General features: G+C 43.0%; 1 protein-coding gene across 4 annotated transcripts in view; it reads right to left on the bottom strand.

Moving 5' to 3' along the window:
- LOC138453803 (zinc finger protein 436-like) overlaps positions 1 to 20,770 on the bottom strand; it is an 867,996-nt gene that overhangs the window by 275,406 nt on the left and 571,820 nt on the right. For 2 of the 4 annotated variants that reach the window (XM_069606979.1, XM_069606976.1), the window contains exon 8: positions 14,178 to 14,285. The exons of 1 other annotated variant lie outside the window; for it this stretch is intronic. In XM_069606979.1, the coding sequence (XP_069463080.1) occupies positions 14,178 to 14,285 (108 nt within the window). The remainder of the gene's footprint in view (positions 1 to 14,177; positions 14,286 to 20,770) is intronic. One more of the 4 variants, XM_069606977.1, reaches the window with a different exon arrangement.

The following is a 20,770-nucleotide window of genomic DNA, read 5'->3' as shown; positions in this document are numbered from 1 at the left end:
CCTGCCTCCCTCCAGTTCCAGGTGGATGCTGCCACTCTATGTGCAACCGCTCTCGGGGCCCCTTGGAAGTGTCCTATGTCGACTGCTTCAGGTCTACATGGCGCTTGTGCGCCGCCAGTTCTATGGAGCGCACGTGCACTCCCGTTTCCGATGACCGCGTGTATAGGCTGCGCAGCATGGGCTCTTCACGATTATCCTCTAAGCCGCCATCTCGGCCGACCAGGGACGCTGCCCCTCAGGTTGCCCATCGAGGCCTCCTCCTCAGTCCTTCCGTTTCTTTGTTCAGAGAGCCTGTACGGCCGCCATCTTTGATTCCGGGCGCTGTCCTCCACCGCCAGCACAGTTTTCCGCGGTAGCCGCACTAATACTGGGTGAATTTAGGGCGGAGTGCTGTCATTCGAAGCAGCTAGCGTTCCCACCGACTCTGGTCTGTCTTTGGTGGCGAATGTTCAGGATTACGGTGCCGATACACCCAAGGATCATTCCGGATCAGCAGGAGACGGTCTGAAGCGCGTCTTACTCCAAGGCCGCCTTACCACGCCCCTCCACTGAACGTCATCCTTAAGCAGCCATCTTGCCGCATATGACGTTGAGAAGTATGAGAAAGACGGCGCATACCGAGAGGATAACAAGAAGAGAAGGAACCTTGCCCTTTACAACCAAGGCCCGTGGAACCTCTGCAGAAGGAATTATAAGACTGCAAACAATAACCAGCGTGTGTCTGCAGCAGATGTCTACAGTACACAAGACCCTCCTCCGCTGATAACCAAGCCAGAGAGAGATGCGGGTCTCCGTGGTACCAACCTTGACTCGAAGGAGACCAAAGCCAAGTAGTTCATCACATCCGGTGATTCGAGGGAAGAGTGGATAAGAATCCAAACTGTTTTAAACAAAAAGTAGCCAACGGCTAATTTGAACCTTGAAAGGTTTAAAGGAACTATTGATGAAAGAGGGGGAAACCAGCAACAGAGGAGTCCGGCACCACGTCGGTGCTCACGCAGGAAACTTTGGGCGACTACCCAATGGTAGAAATTATCGTAACCAGAAGCCCTTGGGAAGAGGCGAAAAGAGGTCAAAGTGGTCATACAGGGGTCTTGTAAACTCCTCTGTATCGTCAAAAGTCTTTGACCGACAGATGATTGCGAAGCTAACGAAAAAGAATCCTGCTTGGTTGAAATGAGAGCATAAACAGTGTGTTGTAAAAGTGTAAAAGTGGGCAAGAGTGAACCCGGTAGAAGGAAGTCGACCGAAAGGGGCGAAGGCTGAAGAATTGTGTAAAAAGACATTAAGATTTGTGAAAGTAAGAAAAGCCAAGGTGAACCCAAAGGAGGGAGGCTGATGCTTTGTGAAAGGTCTTCGCCCGGAAGAGGGAGACCCAGGGGTGAAGCCATCACCCAAAGTATAAGTGGAACATAACTTTGTGTTTGTTTGTTGGATACTTCAGGCCTCGAAGGCAAGAGACTTTTTATTGAAAAGAGACTTAAACATCGAAGAACCTGATAGCTAGTACAGAACTGTCGGCTCATGCTGGGAAAGCTTCAGTACGTGCTGTGCTCAGGAGATCCACCTTGTCCCATGCTCAAAGCGTGGGGAAGGGAGACCCTTGGCAATTATTAGTTGTAAGGAATTGGCAATAGTTTTTAGTGTAGGCCTTTTAATTTTGACAAGACGCCACAAGGACTGCCTTATTTTCATTTGATGGTCAAAGCTTGCTCCCATCTTAGATTTAGGTTTAGGGTAGGATTCATCACACTGGCCTACGCTTTATAAAACCTTCCCTGCAGGCCCAAGCTCCTGGTGAACTATCAGACATTTTCCATCATTCCCCATTATTCAGAAAACCCTTGAGTGGGTGGTCTACTTCAATCTAGCTTCCGTAGTAAACACTGCACAATCTAACTTTCTCTCTGATGCTCACCACTCCAAACCCTATTCTATACTCATTCTTTGAGAGATCAAGAATGCTTTCAAGTCTTTCAGCCACTCCGCTCTCCTCCTCACTCACTCTCCAGGACATTAGGTTTTGCAAATGTTCTCTCACCTTGATTGCCTCTTACCTGGAAGTTTGCTCCTTTAAAATGTCCTGGACCTCGCAAACCTCTGAAACCACCCCTATCCCCGTCGGCGTTCCCCAAGGAACAGTCCTCGGACCTCTGCTCTTCACCCTCTATATCACTGCACTAAGAAGACTTATCTCATCCTTTGGCTTTCACTATCATCCATTTGCTTCTCCTTTTCCTACTTCACCCCCGCCAAATCATAACACATTACCAACTGTCTCACTGCAAGTCATCACTGGCCACCTCGCACTGAAACTCTTCAAAAACTGGAAGCCATCTTTCTCCCACCCTCCAATGATATCCCTACGGACCAGAGCAGACATGGGGTGGGCTGTTCCTTGCGGTTTCCTGCCTGAGTGCTGGTATCTGGGCCGAGGCGCTGATAGGTGCTGAGGTTTAAAAGCACCCTTCACTTTGCGAGAGGAGCGGACGTTGGGCAGGCTGTTCCTTGCTGTTCAGCTGCTTGAGGCTCCGGCTGGGCTGGCAGGTTGACAGGCTTTCTGGCTCATTGGACACGTTTGTGACTAGCAGTGCACTGTTGTGCTTCTTTCGCCATAGTACAATTTTTTGGGGCCGAGTGAGGTTTGCCACTGTTGCTAATGATTGTCACGTCATCTTGGATTTCCTGAACTTTCGACAGAGACAGAGACAACTTCGAAGAGGAGTCGTTATCTGCCATTGTGCTGCTTTTGTGTTTGCTAAGAAAAATCAAGAGGATTAGAGGTATACTTTGCCCGTGAAGTTAAGAGTTAGCATGCAGTACTTGGCACCGCAGATGCTTGGCGAAGTAGGAGTTATTGTGGCCGATTCATTTCGACTCCTAACGACCCCGAATGACAGCATTGTAACTTTCGTCCTTAGCTCCATTCGGCTGTGTGATCAGAGCAGCTCGATAACAGTGGCATCAGAGGTGCCAGCAGTGGTGATTAATGGCAAGTGAAACAGGTTTACACTAACCATGAAGAGTAAGACTTTTTGCCTTCTTTACACACTGACCTTGATGGTTGCCTTGTTTCCTGATTGTCAACCTGCTCACTTGTCTACCTGTCTTTCAGGACTGTTTCTGCAGCATCACGCAGGGAGCACGGGGGAAGAGATAGACTCAAGCAACCTCTTAAGCCATTGGGCATGCCATGCTCTAGTTGTATTCACTATTGGCGGCCCCCAGGACTGCTCCAGGATTGTTGCAGGGAGCGAGGTGGGATGGGACGACTCAGGCGGCCTCTTAAGCCCATCCAGTGTGCCTTGGTCCTGCTCTAACTACTATTGTTACCATTACCGCTGTCTTTGCAATTGGTGCCATAGGATTTTTTTATTGATTGAACTATAGTGTAGTGTAGTTTCATGATTTACTGTTATTATCATGTCTAAGAGGAAAGCTATCACCTCGATTGTTGTGATGTAGTCTTGTTATGTGATGTCACTGGCCAGGAGTGCTTGCTGTCAGAATGTTGATGCATGAATGCAGCTCAGGAGAATGTTGAGTGGATCTGGAGTGAATGTTCTGAGAGTGTCAATTGTGAGCCTGAGCTGGGATGTTAGGATGGCCGGTGGGTTTTCTCCTATGTATGTAGTGTTCAATTCCTATCCCTGTTCCTGTCCTGTCCTTCACATCACTGTATATACCACAAAAGTAACAGGATTGTGTATATACTGTACATACTGTACAATAAAGCTTTCCTGGACCAACCTGAGACTCCACAGCAGGTCTGTGTGTGAGTGCCAGCTAGAATGACCACAAATAGACTTTATAACATCGATCTCGCCAAAGAACTGGTAAAAAAAGCTCTACAAGATGTTTAAAAAAATTGAAGAAGTCAATGTTCTCATTTGTGAAATCAAAGATCTGATACACAATGTTGACTGTCTTGATGGAACTGCCTCTATTGGAAAAAATTAGAGAAGGGTTCCCAGGGAGAGATTCAGTGGGAGTAATGGTCTTGTGGGATGCGCAGATTCCAACTGTCGTAACGGGAGGGGGGTGTTGCGCCTATTGAGTCTTTTCAGGTTGACCAGGAACCAGTTTTTGTGCATCCCGTCCTGTGGCCGAGGCCAAGGACCCCTTCCTGGACTGTGAGGTAGGGAAAAGAAAAGAAAAGGCCAAGAATTGGGAGAAACGTAATCCTTTCTGCCGTCACAGTTGGTTCTAATATTTCCAAAACCACCCCTGTTAATTTTGTCGAGATTCATCTTCTTCAACCAGTTGAAGCCCACAGTTAGGTCATCGAACAATGTCATGCCCGACACTCACTGAATTGGAGGCCACCCGTGAAGTGCAAGACAAAGAGTTGGTTGTGATTTACCCTTGATTCCTTTTATGAAATAAGTTTGCCCATTTAAGAACTCAGGAAAAATACAGCTGTTTACTGTAAAAAATATGGTGGCAACCAACAAGGAAATCAAGAAGGGTGTCAAGGTGACTTGGGCGAAATCTAAATGTACTATGCAGAATGCAAATGAAGGTGGTGGTGGTGAAAAAAGTGTTTTGCATACCTGCTGCTGTGAGATTATGCTTCACGAACTAGTGAATGAAATCAGTACACGTAAAGCCCCCAAGCAAAACAGGGGGTTTGAAACACACTATGGCACTATTCAGACACTTGTTTTCAAAATAAATCAGCTAGGCAATGTTGGGTAATGTTGCCCCTCAGCTTTCCTCCCGTCTCGGTATTAACCTGTTTAAACAAAGAACTATGAAAGATTTGAAACGTCTGAAATACGCCCAGCCTAGGAAATGCAATATCAGGAAACACCAACTGAAATTAATAAAACAAGCAGCAGAAGATAACACGTTGACACTAAAACAGGCAGACAAAGGTGGAGCACTCGTCCTGATGGATACCTCACTCTATGACAAAGGATGTCGGAAACTACTGGAAGATTTACGGACTTATAAACCACTAGACAACGACCCAGTCATGGGAATTAACTCAATTATACAGACATCTGTGGACAAGGCTGAAACTATGAATTGGATCTCCGAAAAAACAGCAGAATACCTTATTCAAAAACATCCCGTCTCGCCGGTGTTCTATGGACTCCCCAAAATCCATAAAAATTTGAATGATCCACCATTCCGTCCTATTGTTGCTGGGACAGACAGCATTTTCCAACCGCTTGCCATCTACATAGATACTGCTCTTCAACCGGCAGTTCAATCGATCAGCACATATCTTAAAGACACCACTCACTTCCTAAGGAGCTTACAAGCACTACAGTTGGAGGATGAGACTGTACTTCTGTTTACAATGGATGTAAATAGGTTATACACTTCCATCCCTCATTCGGAAGGTATAGAAGCCATGGAGTGGTTCCTACAGACTCACAGAGATGTGAACATCAACAAAGTCTTCGCACTAGAACTGCTACATATCATACTTTACAACAATTATTTCAGGTACAACGGACAATACTATTTTCAAATCTCAGGTACTTCTATGGGGTCATCAGTAGCCCCATCCTATGCCAACATTTTTATGTACCACTTTGAAAAAACACACGTACTGGACAACCTCAGATGGCAGAATAAGATACAAACCTGGCTATGATACATTGACGACATATTTGGAATTTGGAAAGGTACAGAAGCGGAACTACTTGAATTCTGGAACTACCTTAACACCTGTAACCAAAGAATTGGCTTTACAATGGATATCGGTAAACCTATGGTTAATTTCCTAGATGTCACAGTGGAATATACTGGTACGCATATGAAAACTAAGATCTTCCATAAACCCACAGATGTGAACAGTTGTCTGCATCATGCAAGCTATCACCCTAAACATCTCAAAGAAAATTTACCATACAGTCAGTTTTAAGACTCAAAAGAATTACCTCTGAAACGGACACACTACAAGAAGAATACAATACCATGAAGAAAAGGTTCTTAGATAGAGGATTTCCTCCAGAGATTATCGACAAAGCCATCATACGCACTGCGACACATGACAGAAATGTACTCTTACAGGCCAATCGAAAGAAAGAAGAAAAAAATCTGATACATACGCTCAAATATTCAAGCCAAAGTTTACAAATTAAGAGAGTCATCCATAAAAACTGGAACTTGATTAAATCAGATGAAACCTTATCCAACTTATTTCCAGATCCCCCAATGATGGCCTATAAACGTGGAAAGAACTTCAGAGACCAATTGATAAGAGCGGAAAGGAGCAAATCAACAACACAGAAGACCCTAAGTAAACCAAAATTTGGCACTTTTGCTTGCCTACATTGCCAGCATTGTAATAACGTAATTAAAGGAGACGACATCCGTCACCCGCATACTGGTAAAAAAATCATGTTGAAGCTCTTCACAACATGTGACAACAAAAATGTCGTCTACGCAATTCGCTGTCGTTGCGGGAAATACTATGTTTGCAAGACAAACAGGAGGGCAAAGGATAGATGGACGGAACACAAATCGTGCATCTGGACACAGAACATAAAATCACCATTCTTCAGACATTTCCGTGACTCAAGACACAATGTCTGTCAAATGCGATTAGTGATTCTGGAGGTTCTACATCCCCTTAGCCGAGGAGGTAATCTACCTAAACTATTGGCCCAGAGAGAACTGTTCTGGATAAATAAACTTGATGCAATGACCCCACTGGACCTTAATGAGGACTATTATTTAGGTCCATTTCTGTAAACATGGCTATTTTTCACATTCACACAATGCTTGCCTTAATAACTGATAATTTGTTTCTAGGATTCCCTGATTATAACACCTTTTAGGATGGCATTGACAATAGATTGTACACCCTTCCGTTTTTGGGTTAGACAATTTGTACAGGTGTCTGTTCTTCCTTTTCTTTGAAATGTTGATATGTAAAAGTTGGATATTCTGGATAGTCAACATTGAATCACAACAATGCTCTCCAGTGTACTTGGATTGTTTTTATTGCAATGATCAAACCATTGTTCTTATCTTTTTCATTAATGCAACTTTAGCCGTTTACACCATTATTTTGTGGCAGTAGGCTGTTGAAGTTTGACATGCAACATAATACCTTTTAGATTACTTCTCTTCATTTTTTTCATAGACACACAGTAAATAGTGAGCCTTTATAACATTCTACTTTCACGGACCTGAATAGCGCGTGACAACAGTTATGTTATCACGTCTTGTCTACTTACCTTCATATTGATTACAGGGTGTCGGGTGACGCGTCATTGACGCCGCCCGCGCACACGTATTCCTGACATTATGCCGCTCGCGCGAGTGACGTCATGGTTGTTGTGACGCCGCTCGCGGATGCGCGAGTGGCGTCACGGCACCATCATTGAGTATAAATAAACAGTCCGTGGCAGATGCGGTCTGAGAGCTGGGCTTCCTGACCGCAATCCTGCCGTAGACTGTTGCTTCTTCTATCATCTAATTGAAAGTAAGTTCTCTTTCACATCATAGGGCTATTACTTAAGCCTAGACGGACTGCAGGCACTTATGCTCTTATTCTCCCATAGGAGAACGGAGCTTCCTGACTAGACTACCTTCAGCAACCACTGCTCTGTCCGTGGACTTCTATCCACTATCTACTTTATATTCAGGCTCTATTTATTTATTTGAATTTTTTTTCTAGGCATTATTATGTCTCAAGATAGCATATCCATGTAAATTAAAGGTTCTTAATGTGTAGAAATCTTGTTAAAACTACATTATTCTCAATCTTGGTCTCACATGACATAATATTTCGGTACCAAATGTACAACATGATCCAATCATTGCACTATTAACAATTGTACCCTAGCAAGGTCAGGTTAATTGAGGAACTTGTAAGGGGATGCCCCTCTTTAAGAATTGTCTGTTTTTTATAAAAAGTGATTTAACTTGGTTAATTATTCTTCTTTTGACCTTCTGTAAAAAGTAATTAATGCTTGATTAATTATTTGTAGATTAAAGTGAATGAATTATTGAAGATTTATGCCCCTGATGAAGAGAATATGAATCTCGAAACGCGTTGGGCCAACCTGAAAATAATAAAAAAGGAGAAGACATCTTTTCCTCCAAAAACGAACAGAATCATTGTATGTCATTCTTTGGATGTATTGAACTACATATCACTGTCATTCTAAAAATTGTATACACTGTATGTGTGTAAAATATACAAAAAGTCTTCTTGAAACCAGTCAGACCTGTTTTTACTTCTCCTTAGGCTTATTGCCTCATTGACAGTGTGCAGGGGACGCAGCTTTCCAAGATTTGGATTTCTTCTGTTTTCTGATGTTCCCAGGTTGCCACCAGATGCTTGGTCCCAGGTCTCATTGACTAAAACATGTACACACTGGATCAGGGCTGTGAAAGGTTGTGTTTCTATTATTAGAGAGGATATAGTGAGAGGTATGCGGATGAGAATGCTCAATAGCATCTACGTCTGTATCCACATTTTCTTTGGAAACAGGCAACTGGTGGATGGGCTCCTAGCCATTGACATTCTGACGTATCCCCCCAAAGGCTTCTCAATAATTATAAGAGCATACACAACGGTGCAGGTACTTCAGGTAGATTGCCATGATATTGGCAAGGACAGGGGAAGGAAACTTGTAGGGTCTGATTCTACTGCACTCACAGCCCCTTTTACTAATATCGGCACAAGCGGTGGATATTCTCCCATCACTAAAACGGGTCTTGAGGGAGTTGACTGACTCAACCCGGCCAGTAGGGCGGATACCATGGCAGCTGCATGTAAACGACTCTTGTGGAAAATTGCAGGCATTACCAAGCATTTGAAAGAACCGTGCCACTGTGAGTTTATACCTGAGTTACAACTTATTTTCCTTCAAGAGGCCTGAGCTACAGATTGGGTGGAAATGCAGGGATATCAATCCTTTCAAATTACGGCTCAGAAAAGTCTTAGGGGTAGAGCGAGTGGCAGCCTGCTTATCTGGGTAAATCCTATTTTGAACTGGAGCGTGGTGCCTCTGGAAAATGATTTGACAGAGTTGCAACATCTTGCAGCCTCATCTCCTGATGGGCACCACCCTCCGCTATTTAATATTTACAGCAGGTCGAACTATATGAAAGCTGTAAATAAAGTTGATGAACTGGTCTCTTCCCGGTACGTATCGGACCAGAATAAAACTGATATAGTGGTCATTGGGGAATTCAATATCTAAGTGGAACCCTTGATAGATCTTGAGGGCATCTCGGATGACGAGGTTTAAGCTTGTGATATTACACCCCTAATTGCTTCACGTCCAAATAAGGCTCATTGCTTTGCAGTAGAGGTAGCCCGTACTTTCTATGAGTTCGAATTAAGAGCTTGTAATGGGTGACATTGTAATGATCAACCCGCTGGGAAGAGGTTTTCTTTGGGCCAACAAGTTCCACTCTTATTGATTACATCCTCATTTTATCTAGGGATTGGAAAAGGCTACAAAATTTGAGGTGCTTAATAAATACGAAAATGACCATAGGCCACTGACATTCACCTTTTCATTTGTGAACAACTTATGGGGGTATCCCCTCTAATCAGGCCATATCTGTCACGGGCCACTTGTGTAGGGTTGTCAAATGGACAAAGCTTATGGAGAAAGACATTAAACCTGTGCAATATGAGGCCATCCTTCCGCAGATAGAAAGCAAATGTATGGTGGGGACCCCAGACTCTAATGTCCTTGAGGAGTTTGGCAGTGTGGTTGATGGTATATCTCCCTTTGTAACCTATTCCAGACAGGTAGTAAAAAAAAATGTCCTTGCTAAGATAGCTTGGTTTGACCACCAGGAATGTAAACGGCCAGGAATGTAAAAGTAGCTGGTTTGTCCTCTGGTGGATAAGACGCTCCTGCGCACATTCAGAGACAATTATAAAAAAAATTACGAAAGGAAAAAAAAGATGTATTTTTAAGATCAAAATGGGAAAGTCTTGCAATTGCCCATGACAAAGCTAAACTTGTCTCCGGTGCTCAGGTTAATGGAGATGGGGACCTCCAATGTAGTATTACATCAGATGTATGGTGCAATCATTTTGCAGAATTGTACGGAGGGGGCTTGGACACTGATACTCCTTGTGCCTTTGGTGTTCATCCCTGTTATGGAAGTGCTATGGAAGATGGTGGGCTGCAACTTGGGTTGGAGGAAATTATCACAGCTGTTAAGTCTCAAAAGGGAGGGAAGGCTTCAGGCCAGACAGGGTCTCTGATGATATCTTCAAAGATGAGACATTGATCTGGGCCCCTGTTTTATGGAGGCTTTTTACTGCATCCATTAATACAAATACTGCCCCCAATTATGATGTCATGCCGAAATTGTCCCCATTTACAAAAAAGGGGGGATAGATCAACTGGCCAATTACCACCCAATATCGTTATTGGACAGTAATGGGAAGATCTTTGACAAAGTGATTCTTAAACACATTCAGGCGTGGGTTGATTAACATAAGACTATCCAAACCCTCCTGTCCGGATTTCAAAAAGGTAAAGGTAAGATTGACCAAAGTTCCTGCCTATCATGCTTGTTCAGAAGTACACCATATTGAAGTCTTGATTAAGGTCAAATGATATGCTGGCTTTGTAGATCTTAAGACAGCATTCAACGGTGTACCTTGGGACTTACTCTGGAACAGTTTAAACGCAATGGACACACTGCACGGCTTGATTTTAATTGTAAAGTCACCATACACTGAAAATAAGGCAGTGGTTCGTTATGGGATGGCAGACACGGATACACCCCCATTTGATGTCCCCAAAGGTGTGAGGTACGGGTATGTCCTTGTCCCTCTTTTGTTTTGTATCTATATCGAGGAGGTTATTACAGTTTTGCTTTGAGAATGCTTAGATCCCCCTAAAATGGGATTAGAAAGATATGCTGCTCTTTTCTTTGCGGATGATGCTGTTTTATTGTCTACTTCTCCCCAATGGCTCAGAGCCACCCTAGCATCGTTTGTGAGCAAGTGCGGGGACTTAAAACTCACCCTAAATACTGGTAAACCCAAGTCTTTGTTTTTCAAGCCCAAAGGAACTGATATTAAAGTAGGTGGCCATAAACTTGAGCAGGTCATGTTTTACGACTATCTAGGGATACAATCTCATGAGAATGGACTTTGGTCTGCCCAATCGGATAGAGCGCATTCCACTTTGGAAAAACATAGAGGTCGGGTCCGGGGCTTTTTTTAATCGGCATGGCAGAAGTGCTGCTACCCCTGTGCTGGAATTATTTAGGAAACAAGCCATCACCTCCTCGTCATATGGGGCGGAACTCTGGGGCCATGAACATGTATCTGGCTTGCCTAGAGTAGGACTTCCGAAGAATCCACTCATGCTAACCCAGGGAACACCTAATGTCCTTATTGATATGGAGACTTGTTTGTGTCGTATTCATGTTGAGAGTTCCATGAATCAAGTTTTGTACTAGATACAGCCCTTACCTACACTCGGGTCTTGAATTAAATCATGATGCCTGTACCCATCTGATAAGTTTAGAAGGGGAAAAAGGCCTACCTTGGGTCACACATGTGAGGAAAAACCTTGACCTATGGCTGCGCCTGTGAACATTAATAAAGCCTTTGCTAACAGAGTTAACAAAAATATATAATAGCTCATGACAGGAAGACCATGAAGGAAGCTTGTCTAAATTTAAAGCTGGGTCTGAGCTACCCTACAAATAAACTAGCATTTGAGCTTGCAAAGTACCTTTATCTTCTTGAACCCCCTTGATTTTAGGACGGGCACCCTTAAATTGGCCTTGTTCACTAACTCTTGTACTTGGGGAGGGTCGGGCATTTGCCATTTGTGCAGTTCCAATGAGGAAACTATTTTGCCATTTTGCATTCTTTTGTACTCTCCTTAGTGCATTCAGAATTCTTTACCCGAAGACAATATTAAAAGAGATTGGCGTTCGCACTACTTCAGAAGCTATGAAGTGCTGTAGATGAACTGAGGATTTGGATATTGTCCTCATGGTAGCTAACTTTATACATCGGCGTGGTTATTGAGGCCTAAGGAGGTGCTGTGGCTTCATCCAGGCATATGTCTTCTCGCACCTTTGTGCTACTTGTGCAATAATATTACTTTTACATGGGAGCACTATGGCACGTTATAGGCTTATTCATCAATTGGGCTGCGAGTTTACTCTCTCTGATTGATGATAGCGATTTTAGTAGTTTGCTAGATATATTTTTTGCTATTTTTAAGTAATAACTTCTCTGCTGTATAAACATTTTAGCTCGTAATAATATATAATTGTACACTTGTTCTTTGTTGGATTTTTGTCTTAATGTATCTACAACTGGTGTTATTATTCTTAAGTAATATTTTTTAGATCTAACTTCTGTTTTATTGATTTATTGTTTATGTTAACATTTAATGGTTTTGAGCCAATTAAAAGTGATTTTGACTGGCTATCTCTACACCCTCCTCCCATCTTCTTCCTGCTTGAAACTTCTTGCTCCCCTCATAACCTTCGTTCCTCTTCGATAGTGATTACAGACTGCAACAATTAATCACTATCACTGCCTCTGCTGCTTTTGCCAATCGCCTCAACATTCGGATAACTAGTCAGTTTCTTACTAACCACTCTATGAAAGTTCTAATCTCCACCCTTGTGCCCAGCCAATTTGACTGCTGCTCATGCCAACTATTTAGCCTTCCTCTTTACTACTTACTACGTCTAGACAATTTTCTGAACTTTGCTACCCACACTCTCTACTATTGTAGCAATCATAATGTGTCAACGACTGCTACAAATCGTGTACCACCTGTAACTAAGTTCCTGCAAGTAACAGCGCCACAATGCCCCTGGGCTGTCTGCAGGCTATATAAATATAAATAAATAAATAAATCCTACCAAACTTCCACCTATCTACATCATGCTGTTTGGCTCTCCATGCACAACGACTCCATTTTCAACGTCTTTCTCCTAGTCTACAAAGTGATCAATGATCTTCTTCCTCAGTACCTGTCTATCGCTGCCTACTCACCTTCATGTTCCCTCCACTCCTCTTTTGCACTAAACTTCTTTTGTCCATAAACCCTGAGCCTCTTCTTGCATCTACTCCTTCTCCCTCCTTGCCAGGCTTGATTGGAACCTGATGCCCATTAAAATCAAAGCCAGCCTGACTTGTATCTTTTTAAACTTCATCTTAAACTTCACTTACTTAGCAATAAGGAAACCTCCCCTGCCCTCTCCCCCATTCTCCCTACTTGAACCCACCCCTCCCTCCAGTGCCTCATAAAAATTGAATATTGTAATTGTTCATATGTGTATTTGATACTGCTTTAGTTTGAAGCATTTGCCTTGACAGGTTAATGTTACCTTTGTAAGTCAACTGGTTCTTATAAAGGTTCGTCTCTGTTGTATGTCCCACTCTGTTTACACACACATAAACTGGTGCACCACTTGTTCTGATATTTATGCTGTTGCACATGCACTCTTCCAGGGAAGGCCTCAGTCATCTGTAAATGTTTTATTGTAAGTCATTTCTGACAGAAATTTAGATCCCTGTGGATTGCAAATAAATACAAATACACATGTAGTCATGTGTGTGTTTTATTGCATTGTGAGACAAAGGGACAATCACTTGCTGCCATCTGATTCCTGGCTCAAACATCTGTGGATGAATACAAAACAATTTGATCTTGCCATTGCAGACTGCTTTCTGCCCAGATGTGTCAGAACCCCATTACTGTATGCCAGACATAGCTATTTTGTACCTACCTTATTTAATTTAGAAAATCTGTATGCAGCTGTGAGAAATGAGACACTAGCTGAGCTTTCATTTCCTCACGATGACATGGTATCACTTAAGTGGAATTTCAAATCAATTGTGTCGGGACAAAGAATAGAAAAAGTACACAGCCATTGTATCACATGCTGTGAATCCCTTGCTTAACTTTCAACATTCTATCCATCAATATATTAAGTCAATTAACGTTTTATATTTAGTTTACAAAATATAATCTATACATAAATAACAAATACTAAGTATACAACTAATGTATATACCCTTTAACTCGTTGGCTAAAACAAGAATATAAAATTTAGTTGATTTTATTAAAAAGAGGACAATAACTCACAGTAAACCAGAAGATACAAAACTATGTATACTGCATACAGACATAATATGTTCTTAAGTGATAGCAATCTCGCCAATGAATCAACTGATTAACATTTGTATTTACCAGAGTTGAGTCCAGAGCTGCTTTCTTCAACCTTTGAACCAAGATGATCCCGTAAACTTGCTTCTAGATCAGTATCATAAAAGGCAAAGCCTGTCGAACATGATAATCCTAAATTAGATATGACATAGTAATTGAAAGCAGCAGAAGGTCAAGGTCAGCACATTACTACTTCACTGTATGAACAATACATAGATGTTCATTTTTGACTAAAAGAACCCCAATGTCGTCTTCTTTATTCCCAGAAACATTAGCGTTTTTCATGACAGTGGGAGTATAAGAAAAACATTAATTACCGTAGTCTTTTTGCAGCTTGTACCTGTTTTATAGTCACATGCCATGCATAGTGAACCATCTAGTGGTTATCTCAGAGTGTTACACCTGTTTTACTCGACAGGGGCATCCCAGAAATAGGAATCATGTATGTCATGTCGATGCTACCCGCAGTGCTAATTGTATTCTGTATATAAATGGGCACTTGTTTTAAGGACAGAATATGATTATTTCATCTTCTTTTTCCCCCACGTTGAACCTCAAAATAACATGCACCAAGGTACAATATATTTATTGATAGGGATCATCACTGGAACTGCCGACAAGATTACGAGAGGATTTTATTTTATTGATTATATGCAAGGCATTTCCTAGAGTGCAAAACAGTCGAAGTAGCGAGATAAATAGTGAGCAGTCTGCAGGATGAATGCATACCCTCCTGCTCCGTTGTTCTTCAGTGTGTTTTCTGCGGTATTGCAAGGATTCATCCCAGGATTAGCTGGATGATTTAAATTGCTTCAGCATGCAAAGTGCACACGTGAAGTAGCGAGAAGTAGTGACCAGTCTGCAGACTGAACGCTTACCTTCCTTCTCAAGTGTTCTCCACTATTCTGCAGTATTGCAAGGCTACACCCCGCAGGATCAGCTGGAGGATTTAAAATGTCTTTGGTACGTGAAATGCACAGGAAAAGTGGCGAGACAAGTAGTGAGCATTCTGCAGTGCACAGAACACAGAGCGTTGTGTTTGGAGCCTGTTTTTCACTGTTCATTTTTAAATCTTCAACTGTAAGTACTTAAAACTGGCTTTACGTCTCTATTGTTGAATAAATGGCATATCATCTGAGAAGTAAGCCCACTGAGCATATGAATATTGATACACACACGTCGGTCCCTGTGGAGAATACTCAAACAGGAAGAAGCGAAAAAAACACTGTTTATTTTGTCCTCATTGCTACAAACAGTGCCTGAGATGTTAACAGGTGAGAATGGATGCCTGGATGTCCTAAAGTCTGGCATCGACAGCAATTGATAACAACTCTTTAGTGAGTCTTTGCTATAGTCTCACGAGTGGGGGCCAATTGACAACTTAATTCCCCAACAGGGAGGGCCTTGGCCCTATTTTAAAGGAGACAGATGCTACTCACATATGCGATTTACAGATATTATCAACTTCAAATATGAATAAAATTGCCAGCCTGAATAATACCCCTGCATTGATACATTTGGACAGGAACAAGAACAGCTATGTCACTTCTACATCAAGCTAGCAAGACTCTGCAGTCTTACTCGCACTGAACACCATTATCAAGATTTGTCACACACTATATGAGACGCAAGTAGAGCAAGATCAAACAGGCACTAAAATAGCAAGTAACATCTTGAATTATATAATCAATGGTAATTTACTGTTATAGAAAAAGGAAAAGCAATGCTTAAACACTTCCTCTTTGAACTCTCCAGCTAGAATAAGTGGGTTTGGCTCCCCATTTAAACCCAGTATTTTTACTTCAGGTGAATGCCTGTTAGACCGAAGATATGACCAAACATTTACATCAAATACGAACACCTCATATTTGGTCCAGATCACTTCCTCTGCTGCAACTGTGCCTGACATCAGAACAATGGATGAATCTAATAAATCAATGGGTGGAGGTTCAATAGAACAACACCTGATTTCGTCAGATAATGCGCCTGGATAAAACACCAGGAAGGGTAAAAACAAGCCATCACAAGCAGAATCAAAGAAACAGAAGCAGAAAAAACCTGAGTAAAGGCAAACGCTTAAACCAACCTAAAGAAAGTGTGTAGTCATCGAGAATTTCACTAATTACGGTTTTACCACGAGCCAGAACAACATTATAGGGAAGTTGAAATTAGAGTCTAAGGGCCTCATTCCGAGTATGGCGGTAAGGGATAGCGGCCACTGGTAACGAGACCGGTGGCGGTAATCCCTTACCGCCATTCTCCGAGTTCCCTCTGCGCCCTCGCCCTTAACGCCTGCTTTGAGCAGGTGTTAAAGTCGAGGGCGCAAAGGGGCCTCCAAGCCAATAACGGTGACCGTAATGAACGGTCACCGTTATTTGCATCTTCCCCATTCCCATTGAGCCCTATGGGGGCTCATTTGGGAATGGGGAAGAACCTTGGTGAATGGGGAATTACCGCCCCGCCAACATTGGAATGGGGCGGTGATTCCACCATCCACCAAGGCGCTGCCGGTCCGGGTACGGCGTCAACCAAGGCGTTAATAGCACCATTGGTTAGCGCTGTACTCGGAATGAGGCCCTAAGCGTATTAGACTAGCAGCAGTAAACTTGGATAATGGGTCGATTAAAGATACCTCTTCTAAGAATTCTGCAAATGTGGACGAGTCTCGTTCATCTTTGGCAAAAATTGATGACCAATCATCATTGTGCGAAATTTACTCACATACTGAAGATCATTGCTCCAAACAGAATGAACTCCAGCCTATTCACTTTGCACCTGCTAGGCCACCTATCATTGTTAATATTGCACCCAATATGAGGCATAAAGTGGAAAAGTGGAAAGCATTGATACTCAACATATTACATCTAAGGTTTTTGAAGGTTATAGGGTGTTCATGTCCCTTAACCAAGAACCCTTGAATAAAGCACATATTCTGTCCTTATTAGGGGAACACCGTTCGTTGAGAGTTATATTAACAAAATGGTTTATGTGGATTTTGTGGGAATACGGTGTATTACAGCCTGGTCCCTCTATGTTATGCACATAATAATAGTAAACTTTTAGGTACTCAAGGTTTGAATAGTAACATCTACCATCATGATATTGAAATACAATGTTCCAACAAGAATCATGAAGTTAAATGCAATGCAGAAACTAAGACGCATGTTAATAATCAGGTTTGTAATTACAACTGGTCTTGGTTATGACACATATTACAAACTAAATCACTAGTCTGTCTCTAACACAACATTTTCTCAATAGCCTCCTGTAACTCTCGGTGGCAACCGTAGTTAACTTAATATATTTTCATGAAATGTTTCTTTATTAAGTTTTCAGCAGGAACCAACATTACAACATGTCATCTAGAACACAAAGGGTCACTAAAATATTCCAAGCAATATATCAACACAGGTCATGTTGTTGCATCACCAGAATTCAAATACAGAATCTTCTACGATTGCATGTAGTTCACTTGTCATAAGCACCCTCCCTCTTGTCCCCACCACCTCCCTATCTCCCCCACTAACCCATTAAATGGTACCTTGTGTTTTGGGAAAGCTAAATATCAAACATTGGCTAATACTGCAGTGGGTTTGTTGACCTGATGATTATGTACTTTACATGTTCAGATGACTAATAGGGTTCAATTACGCTTTTTACCAAGTCTTTTCTGTAAGTGTACAGTCTGTGCTCTCCGACATAGCCACATCGTGCCCTCTTCGCTCTTATGACCTATAGTATTACAGGAAGGGGAGCCACTCTAAATCTATGTGTGTATGGGATTCCATTAAGATGACAGTCATGCTTTCCATCTCGTACAGTTCATATGCTTTTTTCTTCCATTCTTCTCACGTTGGGAGATGGTGTCTCTTCCAATGGATAGTTAGACAACCTCTTGCTGCTAGGAGCAGGTTTCTGGGCATGTGGGACAGTTGTACATAGCCATCCTCCTGATTTTCAAGGCCAAACAGAACCAACAATGGGGACAGATTTCTTGCTATCGTGTCTACGTCTTTAATCCAGGTTAAGACCTCTTTCCACTATTGTTGTACTAAGGGGCAGTCCCACCATATGTGCCAGTAAGTACTTTTAGTATTACAATTCCTCCAACAGAATGGGCTTATGCTTAGGTACATTTTAGAAAGCTTATGGGGAGTGTGAGAAACACATATAATCCCCTTAGGTCCTCTTCCCAGGTGGCCCGAGAAAGGCCATTGCTCTTGGATCCCGACCCTAGGTTGGAGAAGCGAGAGAGGATTAACTTGGTGGAGGGTCCTTGGAGATTGGGGGTGAGATGTCCTCAGGTGAGACACAGTATTCCACACTCCCTTCTCCCAGATAATCCCCTATCCCAGACGCAATCATGGGATATTGTTACTGCTATCCCATTGACAAAGCAAATGGTAAAAGATCTGGCCAGTCTAGAGGCAGCAGAAGAAAGGGAAAAATGAGAGGTGTTACAAGTAGGGTCCCTCAGGCGAGACATGGTATCCCCCTTTCCCTAATAATGACCTACATAACCCTCCCCCAAACTTTAGGGGCTACTATAAGACTGCTCCCCTCATTTGACAGTTAAAAGTACTGGGACGGGGAAGAGGAGACAAAGTAGTAAACACTATACATTCCTTTTACCACTCTGGTGCTGGGACGAAGAAGATGCCTGCAGAGAGTCAGGCATGTCCCTATAATCATGGTCAGGCAAACTTAAGTAAAGACACACACCTGCAACCTGTTAACTGATTGCAGGTGTATAAAATGAGGGTCAGAGAAAGACGAAGAGCGATATAGGGAAGCTGCAAGGGAGAGACAAGCAGAGAAACCCTTATGTATGGAGGCAGCCGCGGTGGGACCAGTGCAGGAGCTAGGTTGCTGGCAGAGACCCAGAAGAGCTTGTGTTGCCCAAGACAAGTGAGACGTGTCATGGCACAGGTGTGGGAGCCTCCAGTGCAGAGCAGGAGCAGCAGGAGGTGTGGGAGAAGCCTGGAGAGAAAAGATGCTGTCTGCGTTGGGAGAGAAGCCTCTCTGAGTGCCAGCATGCAGGGAAGACTACCCGGCAGGTGAACAGGGCTCTCATGAGAAGGCCTGTCAGCCTCGCAGGCAGATAGAAGCTGCGAGGGCCATCGGAGGGAGCTGCCGTCAGCCAGTGAGTGTCAGAGGGAACAGTTGGGCACCAAGTTGCTCCGAACAGACAGGAACTGGTAGCGGTCTTTGAAACAAATACTATATATGCCTATTGAATACAGAACTGAAACTTGCACCTACATATAACGAGTGAAATGTGGTTTGAGACCATCCACATTCATGCAAGACACCAGTAAATGTTGGGAGAGAGGTTCTCTCTAATAAGGCTTTCGAGATTTTGATTTGTAAATATGAAAAGGCGTTTATTAGATTAGCCCACATGTTTCGACCTTCAGAGGTCATTTTCTCGGCTTATTATTGTAAAGCAGTACAATCAATATTGCATGTATCACCCATATGCGTGTCATCCCTTGTGTGTGCGTAATGGTAAGTGTGATACATACATTCAATAAAAACAAGGAAGGGTTGGCGAACAGAGGTAAGTATGTGCAACAGTAGCAAGGTGTTGGTAGACGTGGGGGAAAATAACATAACATATAGGACAAGGCATACAAAGAGGGAGTAGGGAGGAAGGGGAGAAAAGCGAGAGATCTAGTTGCGTTAGTAGTGTTGCCCTTGGAGAGGGGCAGCCAAGGTTCTATATTGAATGCTGTAGGATGTTCATGGCTTACCAAGATAGGTGTGGTAAATTCATCTTATGGTCAGGAGGGGGAAGGCCCCTGCATTTGCACACTGGTGGGTATTCCACAATCCTGGGTGAATGTAGAGACTGAGGTTTAAGGGGAGTCAGTTAATGGTTGGATGCTCTTGTGCAGCTGGCGGGTTTTGGGTAAGGGTCTGGGTGCTGGTGAAGCATGAGGTTAAAGATTGTGGCTGGATGGGCCAATATTCATGCAGGGCCTGGGCTATGCAACAAGGTGTTGGGAGCAGAGTCCGGTCAAATAAGGCATGACCTTCAGTAGAGGTCAAGTGAGGTGTCAAGGTCTAGCATTAATTGGTGAAAAAGAGTAGCCTTTCTAGGATCGGGTAACGTGTGTGTTCAGAGCCATCATTGTTGTTGCGAGCAGATGAGTACACGGGTGAGAATGGCTGCCAGGTGTGAGAGGCATGTGGGTTAGAGGCTGCAATGTGAGGTAGTGGTTCCTAGTGCCTGGGGATTTCAAGCAGAGCCATCCGAGTGTTTACAGAAAGGCAATTCCTCCAGAGAGGCGCGACAGTAGCCCAATGCAGAGCATGCTGGGCAGCATGTACATGGAGATACTGGTCTCGTGGTGGAGATTCAGTTAAAACTGCTAAGGCAGTTGTGAGGCAGGCATGGCATGAAGAGGGTATGTAAACAGGAAAAGGCACTGCTACATGTGAGGTTGGGTACAGAAGGGCTATATTACTTGAAAACTCCTTGGACCAAGAGGAACACAGACTCAAAAATATTCATTTTAAAACCTTTATTTAGGAAGGTTGCTGGGTTGGTGGAATGCCTGACTGGCCCTAAATCTAAAGGGATGGTTCCCTTAACTGATGTTTCTAATGGCCGT

The sequence above is a fragment of the Ambystoma mexicanum genome, chromosome 4p (genome assembly GCF_040938575.1).
Source record: "Ambystoma mexicanum isolate Mex_15411 chromosome 4p, UKY_AmexF1_1, whole genome shotgun sequence".
Lineage (NCBI taxonomy): Eukaryota > Metazoa > Chordata > Amphibia > Caudata > Ambystomatidae > Ambystoma > Ambystoma mexicanum.
Note: the sequence above shows the minus strand (reverse complement) of the source record. Positions and strands in the feature narration are given on the sequence as shown.